The sequence below is a fragment of the Callorhinchus milii genome, unplaced genomic scaffold (genome assembly GCF_018977255.1).
Source record: "Callorhinchus milii isolate IMCB2004 unplaced genomic scaffold, IMCB_Cmil_1.0 Scaffold13, whole genome shotgun sequence".
In the NCBI taxonomy this organism is placed as follows: domain Eukaryota; kingdom Metazoa; phylum Chordata; class Chondrichthyes; order Chimaeriformes; family Callorhinchidae; genus Callorhinchus; species Callorhinchus milii.
This window is the reverse complement of record NW_024704754.1, coordinates 5042877-5056424: the sequence shown is the minus strand read 5'-3', so window position 1 is coordinate 5056424 and position 13548 is coordinate 5042877. Positions and strand designations below refer to the sequence as shown.

Below are 13548 nucleotides of genomic sequence, written 5' to 3'. Positions count from 1 at the left end.
GTTCTTATAACTATTATAACCCTGCAAGCCAAAGCCCTGACTGATTGGGTGGCCCAACCAGTGTTCACAATTTTCAGCTGATTAAACTCCAGCAAAGTGTGCTTTAACTCTCTGGATGAGGTAAGCAGGGTGCATCACCCTGGGGGGGGAGGGTGGTGGGGGAAGGGAGAGTTGTGTGCTCCATACCAGACCGACCAAAATTCCCCTATGGCTGTGGAATTCTCCGCAGTTTGGTTTGGAGGCTCTTAATCACGGTGATGGGTTTCCGCGTGCGTCAGACACCTTGTTGGCCAGACTCAAAATGCCTTGGTGGCAATTTTATAATAGCAAATTATTGAGTAAACCTTTTGTATTTTACAAGGGTTTTCCAATTACTGTTACAATTGGGCTGCTCACAGCCGTCTCCAGGGGTGTTTGGAAATTGGTTTGACATCTTCTTAAAAAAAAGATAAAAGATCTCTGCACACAAAGTGTTCAGTAAAGATCTTTCTTATTACTTGGAGTAGCAACAATGAATGCAATTAACTTTGCACCTGGCACCACATTCTCTTCAACTTTATGAAACACACGACCACAGTATTTAAAACGAGAACGTCAGTCAATTCTGCATTCGATGCAGCCCCTTTCACGTCAGGAGGACGCCTAACTGCGCATCGCAGGATTACGCTGTAAGCTGTAGTGACTGCATGTTTTCTAGGCGAAAGCATGAGAAACGCTTTAAGGAATTCCCGCAAGATTTCATTTCAACATTTTCCGGTGACTGGCACTTTGGGGCCCACATGGGGTCATTTGCAAATCACACTGGATTCTAGAAGCGAGGAATGTGCTTCAGAAATAATAATAATAATAATCCTTGCATTTGCTATAGTGCCTTATCACGCCAGAAGGATTTACGGCAGAATGAAGCGACTGTGTATTTGTCGGCAAATGCGGCAGCACAATTACACACAGTAATGTCCCACAAACAGCTGTGAGACGAGTGATCAGGTTTATTAGGGGGATTGTCGGTCAGGACTCTGGGATAGAGAAAACTCTCTTCCCTTTTCAAATAGCGCCTTGGGATCTTTAACATCCACCTGAACAGTTAGATGGGGCCTCGGTTTAACATCTCATCCGAACGACGGCACCTCCGACAGTGCCACACATCCCCAGCACTGCATTGCAGTGTCATCTTAAGATTATGTGAGCTCAAATTCTGATGTGAGATTTGAACCCACAACGTTCTGGCTCAGAGGCGAGAGTGCTACTACTGAGCCAAAAGGAACCCAATGGAAAGCTCATTCAATGAGTATGTGCTCAATATGCGGCTGGAAGCACATTTCACTGCAAACAAACTTGGGGTTGTGCCAGATGTCAGCGAGGCCAAGCGAGGTGATGTGATCGGCAATGATATTGTAAGGCAGAAATTGACCAAAGCAATAAACAAACAGGTTCTGTGACTCACTTTCCACTCACAAGTTACACGTTTCTCTCCCCAACCTGACACCACTGTGTCAGCTGAATTATTTAGTGTGACTGAGATCACAGGTGCTTCGAGAATTTAACAGAAGTCACGACAGAAATGTACCTTAAGACATTTTAATCTAAATTTCCCTGCTTTATAATGCGAATAACTTGGAATTTATAAAGCGCATCTCGCATTATATTGAGAAAAACATAGGCAATCATCTTGCATTTCTTTACGAAATATGATTGATTGGAACTGAAGTGAATGATGTTATACTTGGAAACATAGCAGCTAATCAGTGCCAATGAGGTTCTACGAACAGCAATGAAATGAGCGCTGGACTGATTTCGATTTGGGTGTGGAGAAAAGGGGAGTGGGGGGGAATATAGAATCCAGAATAAATCAAGAGAAAGACTCCACGGTTCTTTGAAAGACCAATGGTCCCTTTACGTCCGAATTGCTTTCTCGACCACAAAATACACAGTCAATCCACTTTACAGTATATTCTGTGAAACGCTTTGAGACTTCTCAAATGCAAGGACTATTATTATTATGAATTTCCTGTTACAGTTCGGAACGTAACCACAGAATCTGCACAATTAAAGTAGCAATAAAGAGAGTTTTTTTTAGTTAATGCTGGTTAAAAAGAAATAGGTTTAACAGACAAAAATCAGCAGAGTGCTGTGATGAGTCTTGAGATGAGATCTCTACCTTTGGAGTATTAGTCATTCTTAGTAACTGGACACACATCATTCATTTAACATTAAGATGGGATCTGATTGCAGTGCTCTTTTGAGGATGAGCAAGATGCAGGTGAATTTCAGCTTACCGCAAAAAAATAAGTCACACACACACACCGAAAAATAAAAGCACTGGCAGACAAAGACAGGCAAGGAGCAGAGAAAGTGAGAAGAGAATTTACGATTGAACGCAAAATAGAAATAAAGGAAACGACAGGAAAATAAAAGGAGAAATGAATGTCTAATTTGCTGACACACGCAGAGTGCATCATCCACTGATAAAATCAGGTTACTTCAGTCAGTGTAGTAACCTGACGCACTCACACCTTATAGTCTGGTCATTTGCAAACCACTCACTTGGTTGCCCTCCTGTATGATGCTCACTGAAAGCTTTGCTGTTTTTAATGCCGCAGTTTTTGGAGCTGGAGGGGTTGGGTGAGGTGGGGGGGGCGGTTGCAAGTTACAAAGAATAAAGAAACGAGTGGGGGGCGGGGGGGGTGAGAGGGCGTGTTTTGTTCCAAGGCAAAGTGACACGTCTTGTACATTGAAATGACATTTCCAGAGAGAGAGAGAAAGAGAGAGAGAGAAAGCTGAGAGCTTGCTTTGCTCTGGCAGTTTATTCTGACAGCTAAATCCTTGCTCTCTAACAAACACACGCCCCAAGTCATTGAAGTGGGGGGTGGGGGGGCTGCTGTAATAAAACACCATGAAGATAAATAAATGATTTTCAGGCGGGGAGAAGGGAGAGGGTTTAAAGGGGGAAGGTTGCAGGCAAATCTTCTTTTCATTCTAGTCGGAAAATGGCACTGGGCGATATCGAATGCTGCTGTACAACACAGAGGGCTGAGGGGAGTGAAGATTCTTAAGCATATTGTAAATACATGGGTTTCCGCATGTGTCAGACTCCCGGCTGACAAAAAATAAACAGTGAGTTTTGCCATGTTATAACACAGTTTGGCTCAGCATTGATGGTTTGGGGTTACGTTTCTCTAGACAGTTTTGCAGGGTAGATAGTCACTGAGACAGCCCCTGGACAGGGCGAGGATGGAGGGTAGATGTCTGTCTGTCTATCTGTATGTCTCCATACCAGCTAACAGAACAAGGTCTGGTTGACTGGCTGCCCATCAGCTAACAGTGAGAGAGAGACAGACAAAGAGACAAGACGGACAGACAGACAGACAGAGAGTAAATTCACTCAGCTGCTAACCCTCATCCCTTGTCACTAACCTCTGCTGAATTCAATTGTAAAAAGAGCCTGCAGGACAGAGTGAGTGAGTGAGTGAGCACACAGTATGTGTGTAAAATGTTTCCACATAACCTAATGTCAAAAGTTGACATCTGTCTCTCTCTCTCTCTGTCTCACTCTTTGTCTCTCTCAGGAACCTGGTATAGGTTTCGTCCACAAGTCTACAGTCAATTCACTTGACAGTAGATTCTGTAAAGCACTTTGAGACGTCTCGAAGACGTGGAAAGCGCTATACTAAATGCATTATAAACAATGCCCAGTAAACAGCTTTTAAAAAAGTTGCAGCAAAGCCTGAATATTCAAACATTTCACATAAGATCTGAGGTTTTTTACTCAGTGATTTTATCTTGATTTAATTTTTTTTAAAATTTTTTTAAATTTTCATTTCATTTTTTAGAAAAACTAACAAGGTGACACCCGTTTGGGGCGAGGGGACGGTTTGATTTAAGGCAATCTCTTAAAGTGAAACGCTAAAAAAAAACTCTCTCTGCCTCCGTTTCTCTCTGAATCTCAGGTGACACCAAAATGTGGCCAAAGCAGAGTGAGTGAAGCAGATTTTAACGCTAAAGCATTAATAAAAAACCTCACAAACAAACAAAAAAACACCACTTTAAGCCTCCGCTGCCCGTCTGTAGGGCGTGTGAGAGCGGCTGAAATTACAGCAAACACTTAAAGGAGAAGTTTGCTTCAAACCGTTTCACCCGCTCAAAATACACAGTCAATCCACTTTGCCGTGTATTCTGTGAAACGCGTTGAGGCGTCTCGGAGACGTGATAAGGCTCTGTATCAAATGCAAGGATTATTATCATTAAATCCAGCTTCTCACAGGTACCACACACCTTTTTTTTCTCCGCTCTCAGCATCAGTGGGGTTAAGAGGGAGAGACGGGTGTGTGGACAGCTTCTTGTACCTGTAACCTTACAGCCTCTCTCTCTCTCTCCATCCTCTCCTCAGCTCAGCTCTGTGCTTACCTTGACAGCAGACTTGCGGAGACAGCAGGCTGATCCACAGCAGAAAGTTTAGCATCCCAGTGGTGATGAGGGAAAGCCGAGAGGATAGCATTCCGTGCGAGAGAGACAGACCGACTCACGGCTATGCTCAAGCAAGGCTCGGCTGTCTTGAGACAAGTGTCTCCTCTGCTCTGGTCCTCTCTCTATCTCTCTCTCTACGCTCTGGGAAAGCGATGCGATGTGATGTGAGTTGTGGGGAGATCAGATTGTCCTGCCCATCTCAGCAGGAACCCAGGCTGCACAAGTCATCCCCTCTGCCTCTTTCCGAGCCTCTCAGAGAAGCACAGATATGAATGCATAGCCTCCTTTCCCCCGCCCACCCCTCTCCTCTCCCTGTGTCTTGCAGCAAGGAGAGGATGATAAGCCCAGTTATAAGCAGCCTTGAGTCAGTCGCTGATGTTTCTTTCGATGCTCCCAGCAGGAGAGAGCATGCTGTCAAAGATGCTCCTCACATACACACACACACCACACAGGGGCTGTTTCTATTCATCACCAGGCTTTAACTGAGGAGGGGGTGGAGTGGGGGACGGGGGAAGGTGCCGGCAAAAACACGACACAGATCTGCAGGATTGCCTTGTGCGCTCTCTCTCTCTCTCTCTCTCTCTCCGTCTCTCTGGCATTGACAGCAATGTGCAGACAGTACAGTTACAGTACAGCACCTCACCCTCCTCTCTGCTGTCACTGTGATCATCATCCTAATAATCAGCCTTACATTTGATATAGAGCCTTATCACCCGGTTGAGACGTCTCAAAGCGCTTCACAGGAAGTACTGTAAAGGGCATTGACTGTGTTATTTTATGGGCGAAACGCAGCAGCCAATCTCGCACAGCAGTGTCCCACAAACAGTCGTGGATTATTTGAGAGATTATTATTATCCCCGGTAAGCAATCTGCCATTCAACTAACAAGCAGGTTCCTTACTTACTGCTGGGTAAACAGGGGAGTGTGGAGTAAGGTAATGTGCCTAAGGTTTTGCCCCGCCTCGAAATCGAACCAAGATCTTCTTGCTTGCGAGGCAAAGTGCTAACCACTACTCTACAGGACTTTGAATAAATTATAGAGTTATATAATGTTATACAGTTTGTCCCCCTGCCCTGCTTTAACTAACTAACTAACTAACTAACTAACTAACTAACTAACTAACTAACTAACTAACTGTTGAAATTACAATTAGCATCTTGCAAGTTATCCTTAGTATTATTATTGCATTATTACAGTTTGAAAAATTCTGCGTTCAATTGGAGATCAATATATTTCCTGATTTTCTTTAATTCCTTATTTACTTATGCTGTAATCACTTGGGAACGTGATATCAATAATCCTGCGTGTACAATCTATAATGTAGCATATTATTAATATTCATAAATTTACCAAGTGAATATGTTTAGCTTATTACTATCAGGATGTAAGCACGGGAAGGGCTTTGAGACGTCTCAAACGCAAGGATAATGATTATTATTATGAGCAGTTTGCCAATAAGATTATTTACCTTTCTTTTTCTTTCCACCCCTCGCACCACCCGCCCTCCCACCGCGCCCCCCCCCCCCCCCCACCTCATGCTGTTATGGAACACACAACGACAGACGGGGGGTGGGGTGGGGTTGGGGGAGGGGGGACGGGCACGGGAGGGCAATTAAGATCACTATCAATGATTCTTCTTCTCCGGGAAGTTCAAAAGGAATGGGTGATGCGATGTGGACGGAGTGAGAGGATTTGATTTGTGCTGAAATTTGCCTAATTCCCGCACTGCAGAGGGCGATTTGCTTCACTGGGTAGAACACACGTGTAAGGCACTGTACCAAAGGATTATTATTATTACTATTATTGTTATTATTATTATAATCCTCACATGGTTAGAGATTCCCCCTTTGCTCCATTACTGGAGTCGTTGTAACCCGTGACCATGATATTAACAGAGGGAACAAATCGTGAGTTGGGTCCTTAAAAATAGTAATAATAATAATAATAAATAATAATAATAATAATACTTGCATTTTATACAGCGCCTTATCACGTCGTTGACAAAGAGCTTCATAGAATATATTGTAAATAATATAATAATAAACCTTGCATTTGCTATGGCACCTTCTCACGTGTCTTCGAGACGTCTCAAAGCGCTCCACAGAATACTGTAAAGAGCAGTGACTGTATATTTTGTGGAGAAACCCGGCTGTCAATTGCACACAGCAGCGTCCCACAAACAGTGGTGGATTGAGTGACTTAAGTAAATTTTTTTAAGGTAACATTACCCCCGGAAAGCGATCCACCAATCGGCTAACAACTGAGTTCCTACTTACTATCTGTTTAGCCCACAAGATATATAGTCAATTCACTTCACCCTCTACCATCCTACTCGCTCCCTCCTCTCAGCGGGCTCCTGCTGCTTCACGTCCCCCACCTCGCTCGCCCCACTATTGGCGGGTGGGCCTTCTGCCACTCTGCCCACCCTCCGGAACTCCATCTTGCAGCCGCTCCGCCTCGCCCCCTCCCTCGCCTCCTTCAAGACCCATCTCAAGACCCTCCTTTTCGACCGTGCATTCGATCTCCCTACTGCCCTCCACCCTCCCCGAACCCAACCCCCAGTTTGGGTCCGAAACTCTGTCTGTCCAGCGCCTTGGGACATCCTCCCGACATGAAAGGCGCTATATAAACGCAATTTTGTTGTTTTTATTGTTTACAGTATATTCTGTGAAGTGCTTTGAGACGTCTCGAAGACGTAATAAGGCACTATATCAAATACAAGGATTATTATTGTTATTACTGCTAGGTAAACAGAGGCGTGTGGAGTAAGGAAACTTGCCCACGGTTTCGCCCTACCCGGGAATTGAACCCGGGTCCTCTTGCTTGCGAGGCGAGCGCGCTAACCACTACGCTACGAGACTCCCCGTTTGCCAACTCTTTACACATATTCTTTACAGAAAATGCGGCTGTAATAAATGCACACGGTGTTAGGGAGCAAAAGGAAATTGATCCCAATTGAATATACATCTTAGTCAATTTATTTTGCCAATTACAGCTATTTAAAAGGCTTTAAATTTTTCATTGCAAGGGACGTCACTGTTATAATTTTCCAAGACACAAATAGTCTTTATCACATATAGATCTTCATACTGTGAAAGTTAGCCCAATTATTCGGGAGTTATGGTGAGTAAACCCAGATGGAGTTTTTCTCTCAGTCCCTATCTCTCTCTGCAAACGTTATTCCCCATCCCCCAATCTACCACGAAAGAGTGCTTGTTGACACAGTCACAAGAACTGAGGCATTCAGTCATTTAAATGCTTTTCAAATGCTTCTAATTTGATTACATTTTGTGCGTGTCTGCAGATAATTAAACAGGTAATTCCTTGTGAATGCGGTGCGTTTAATATAAGTCGGTGCTGATGTGCATAGCAAAGAGGCAGTAAATTATTCATATGAAATGACACAATAAAACAGAAAGTGTCCCGGGGCAAACACCTGATAAATTGCGATCCTCAATTAATGGGCTAAAAATTAGGATTAGAATCACAGTATGTGTGAAAATGGAACCCACCGGCATTTGAGAACGTACTGAATACAATTAGAGAGACTGTTTCTGGATCATATTACACAAACGATTAAGCCATAAGCAATCCACAAACTGACATGTACGTGTTGTGGGAAATAAACAAAAGCTCACTGACTGATTCGCTTGCAAGGAGTGGTTTCAGTTTTATCTTGGCTGCCAGTTATCTTCCTTTCCATTAGTTTAGTTTGTCCAAAATCTTTCATTTCTTTCAGACCAATTAGCCTCGCCGCTGCGTTTGCAAAACTAATGGAATCTTTTAAGAACTCCAGAAAGCCGTCTACAGATAAAACTCTTCCTCAATCCCTCCGCCTTGCCTACTCCTTCCCCATTTTCAGGTTGTGTCTGAAGACCTTCCTCTTCAACCGTGCCTACAGTGCCGACAAGCGAGACACCTGGGTTCAGTTCCAGGCAGAGGGCGAAACCTTGGGCAAGTTTCCTTACTCCACACAGAGCCTAATAATAATCTCTCCAAAACAAAACAATAATAAATTGGTCATTTTCAATCCATGACTGTTTGTGGGACACTGCTGTGCGCAATTGGCTGCCGCGTTTCGCCCACAAATACACAGTCAATTCACTTTACAGTCTATTCTGTGAAGCGCTTTGAGAGGTTGAGAAGATGTGAAAAGCGCAATATCAAATGCAAGGATTATTATTATATATTATTATATTTTTATATATTATTATATTATTATTATATTATTATTACAGTCACCTCCCCTCTCCCCCCAGCTCGGAATCGGGCTCTGCCACTGTCGAGCGCTCTGGGACTCTACCTTGCGTGAGGGACGCTATACAAATGCAAGTTGTTGTTGTCTTCAAAGTTAAGACTGAATTCAACAATCTGCCAAAGGCTGGGGTGCCGTGATATATTACGTTAGAATAAATCTAGCCCCAGGTGGAATCTATATATACAGTACAGTACTTTCACCCCCAAAACACTCACAGTCACACACCCCGCTTTACAGTGGATCCTGTGAAGCGCTTTGGGACACCTGCTGACGTGAAATCCAAATGGATTATTATTGTTATTACTTTAAGCACTGCTGTCAGCCCAATGTGGGGAGCTTGAACCTCACAAACCTTCTGACCCAGAGGAGAGAGTGCGACCAACTGAGCTGGGCTGTGACCTTGCCTCCTTCAAGGCACCTCTCAAGAGCCCCCTCTTCGATTCCCGGGTAGGGCCACCTCCCCCCCCGCTCAGAGTCGGGCTCAGCCACTGTTAAGCGTTCTGAGACGCTACCCGGCATGGAGAGCGCTATATAAGTGCAAGTTGTTGTTGTTGTACCATCCCTGCCCTCCACCCCTCCTGATCCCAACCTCCTGCTCAGGTCCAAATCCCTGACTTGGAACGTCCTCCCAATGTGAAGGACGCTATACAAATATATTTTGTTGTTGTTGTGATGCCATCACTTCCCACTGTATCACATCCCCCCACCCACGTCACAAATCTTTACGCATCTCACCCACAAAGCCGTGTGTATTCACATTAAAAGGGTTTCACCTTACTTATGGCAGCCTTCTTCTGTTGTGGAATTCTCGTTCAGCACAAGTAGGTCAACAGAGTAGACCATGAAAAGCGCGCTACAGAGAGAGATGGGGGGGCGGTGGGCTGTTGTGGAGGGAGAGCTGACAAAGTGACAAGGCAGCCTAGGAGGATTGTTAATGAGAATTGTTAGTGAGGGACCAGACCATCAGGGAAGATGATGAAAAGCAAAGTACAGTAAGCCCTCCCCTCACCAACAAGCGTGGAGAGACAGACACGCTGTGAGTGGCAGCAGGAGCATGGACAATTAACTTGTTCAGTAACAGTGGGGATAGATGTGACAAACCGACCACAGAGGCTAAATCCCTTCATGCCCTATCACTCCCCTACCTCTCCGACCTGGTTTTCTTCCCAATCCACTACCCGATGCCTCCTTTCGACTGGCTCCAGCCTCCCCCATGTCCCTCATGCCCTCCATTCCATTATCAGTGGCAATGGTTTTAGTTGTGTGGCAGACCCTCAGGTTGACTAAAACAAACACTGCTGTCTATTACTTTTGATTACATATAAGTGATGGGGAGATAGCAAATTTCTCAACACCCACCACCACTACCACCACCCACCAGTTTCCCAGCTGTCAATCACCCCTCAGATAAAATTGGGGCTGTTTGTAGACATTTTTGGTGTGCAAATTGGGCTGCCTCGTTCCTCTACAAGATACACAGTATTACACTTTAGATTAATTTTGATGAAGTGTTTGGAGGCAACGCCAACAACAACAAATTGTGTTTATATAGCGCCTTTCCCTGAGGGAGGATGTCCCAGGGCACTGGGCAACAAGGGGTTTGCATCCAAGTTTGAAAGTTATAACTTACTTACTCTGCATCAGAAGCAAACATTATTAAGCATAAGGATTATTATGATGCAAAATGACTTGTACAGAACAAACTAACTTGCGACTCGAGTGTATAACTCGTGCTCCTGTGGTGCTCGTAAGCCATTAAACATGATACCAGTCCATCATCTAATTCCCGACAGATTGCCCCCTGCTGAGCATTCTATACATTATGAATAAGAGCCTCTCATTACAACGCGATTATATTTTTGCCCCATTTCCAACAGAACATTATAATGAGGAATTACTGCACTGTGGTAATTAACCCCTTGGCATTCGGTCACCACAATGGTATGATTGCCGAGGTGGGGGAAGACAGTGAATTTGACCATCACTTCCCCCTCCCACCCTTACCCCATGATAAAACAGAATCCTGTAAAGGTCTGGAAAGAAAAGATTGTTTCTGGGTTGCCAGAGAAACAAAACAAGTTTAAATCCTATTTTCTGCAGCGTGTTCTCTACTTTTATGTGATAAAATATATTGCCAGGATTTTTCTCTCCCTACCCCTCTCTCTCTCTCTCTCTCTGTCTCAGTGCAATTGTATTTTCTGCTTGGCAGTAATGAGAAAAATGCATTATTGCAAGCTTTACAATTTCCCTACTGACGTCAGGAAGCAAGCAATGTTGGGGGGGGGGGGGGTGGGGAGGGCGTGAGTGAGTGAGAGAGCAACACTGTTAGTGAGACGTGCAGTGTGCAGCAAGACTTGCCTACATTTGCAGTATTATTACTGCTTCCGGGAGCACATCCTGCGTGATGGGCGCTATATAAATGTGAATTGTTGTTGTTGTTGTTCCTGGCACTTACGGGCAGACAAGCCTTCTCACAAGATCACACGAGTAATTTGGATGAATGTGATCTTCTCCTTCCATAACACCTGCCTTACCATCCTCGCATAGCGTAATGAGATTTTCCTAAATGAGTCTCAGTGTCCTGGCCTCAAGCAACCCTTCCTGGCCTGTTTTCATGGCATAACATTCTGTGTAACTCCCTGATACCAGGGATGAGGGACTCCAGTTATGTGGAGAGACTAGAGAAGCTGGGATTGTTCTCCTCAGAGCAGAGAAGGTTAAGTAGAGATTTAATAAAGGTGTTGAAAATTATGAAGGCTTTTGTAGTGTAAATAAGGAGAAGCTGTTTCCACTGGTGTGTGTCTCAGTAACCAGAGGACACAGACTCAAGATAATTAGCAAAAGAACAAGAGGGGAGACAAGGAGAATTTTTTTTATGCAGCGAGTTGTTATGATCTGGAATGCACTGCCTGAAAGGGTGGTGGAAGTAGATTTGATACTAGCTTTCAAAGGGAATTGGATAGGTACTTACAAAGGAAAAATTTGCAAGGCTTTAGGGTGAGGGCGAGGGAGTGGGACTACTTGGTAGCTCTTCAATTACTGCACATGCACGATGGGCCAGATGGCCTCCTGCTGTGCTGTAGGATTCTGTGATTCTATTCTATGAAAGACTTGGATCAGAAAAGGACATCAAAGGCCCAGTTGTGTGCACAGACCATAGATAGTGATCAGCCGAGTGTGAAAACCACAGTCTAACATTCGGTGATCTTTCAGATCTTTTCCAGTGTCCTGTTCCCAAATAGCTTATTTCAGGAAGAAAGGTGACAGCTCGTCAAAGCGCTAGCACATGCGGACAACCAATTTATGACAATGGCACAAATCATCAGGGTTCAGTAATGCAACTGGAAGTGGTGAAGCTCGTTAATTTCACTTGGCCAGTTCGTCCATCCAGGGTCCTCCTGTCTCGTTACCAAACCGAAGACGTGCACTTGTCTCCTCTTCATTTCCTGCCAGCGAGTGGCAGGGACGCTGGGCGCAATCACACTCTGTGCCGTTGTCAACGAGACAGCTGTTTTTTTTAAGGGATTATTACCTTCGAAAAAACGATGTGCCAATCGACTAACAACCGGGCTTCTTCTTACTGCTGGGTTAACAGAGGCATGTGGAGTAAGGAAACTTGCCTAAGGTTTTGCCCTGTCCGGGAATCGAACCCTCTCGCTTGCAAGACGAGTGCGCTAACCACTACCCTACAGAACTCCACAGTTAACATTCTCCTGATATTACTTCAGTAATAATTCTGCAAAAGACATTAATATCTTTGTCCTGTGCATTGCAGCACCTAACACAGACGTGACAAAACTTTCCGCAATTAAAAGTAAACGGAGGTGGTGGCAAATACACACAATAATTGATGACGGAGCATAAACCTCTCCTACACACTATTGTGATGATGTTTACAACCTGCTTAGTTTTTTTCCGAATATGGCAATTTGATTACCATCTTGTAACTCATCCCCAGGTATCCATTATTCCATATTCTTCAGTAAGATAATTACCACCTTGAACATTAATGCTCTAACAGAACTCAGAACTAGTCTTCTTCAATTATTCTTCAATTAGCAAATGCTCTGAAAGGTAATTGGCCTCAATTTCCCAGTAGACACATTGCCTCCACATACGCTCCAGTATCCAAATGTATGGTTACTAAGGACATTAAATCACATTTCTTTACCTGTCTTTACCCCAACCCACGACTGTTTGTGGGACACTGCTGTGCGCAATTGGCTGCTGTTTTTTGCCCACAAAATGTACAGTTAATTCATTCTTCAGTATATTCTGTGAAGCGATTTGAGACGTCTCAATGATGTGATAAGGCACCATATCAAATGCAAGGATTATGATTATTATTATATGCTGGGCTGATTCGGTAAGGGGGCTGTTTGGGGGGGATAATTATATGATCAGGCGCAAGATAAGTTGACACTTATGTAGTGTTGGGAGGATGTCCAAAAGCACTTTGGGAGTGTTACAAATTAAACTTTAAGCTGGCTCCATCTTCAGGAGTGAAGAGGGGGGAATGAATCAGATCAATTTAAATGGAGTATTTCACAGACATTTACACTCCTCAAACATGACCTAAAGAGTTTCTTGACCGATTGCTTTTGGGAACAATAATTCTGTTCGTATTGGTTGAAATACATTTCTCGCAATGGAGATGTGATTTTATTGAAACGTTTACAAGATCACTTTCTCTTATGGGATCTTTTCGCGGCCTTTCAGTGAATTCTACTTCCACATTCTCCTCTGAGTGATCATTCTTGTTTTATTGGTGGATCGCTTCCCGGGGGTAATAATCCCTTCAAAAAAAAAATAATGATAATTTGGTG

The 13548-nt window shown here is 44.0% G+C and overlaps 1 protein-coding gene across 1 annotated transcript in view; it reads right to left on the bottom strand.

The window, feature by feature from the left end:
• Window positions 1–4495, bottom strand: part of unc5a (unc-5 netrin receptor A) — a 68964-nt gene extending 64469 nt beyond the window's left edge. Inside the window, exon 1 of the mRNA XM_007906267.2 lies at window positions 4405–4495. Coding sequence (XP_007904458.1) covers window positions 4405–4495 — 91 coding nt within the window. The remainder of the gene's footprint in view (window positions 1–4404) is intronic.
• Between the last annotated feature and the right edge of the window lie 9053 nt (window positions 4496–13548).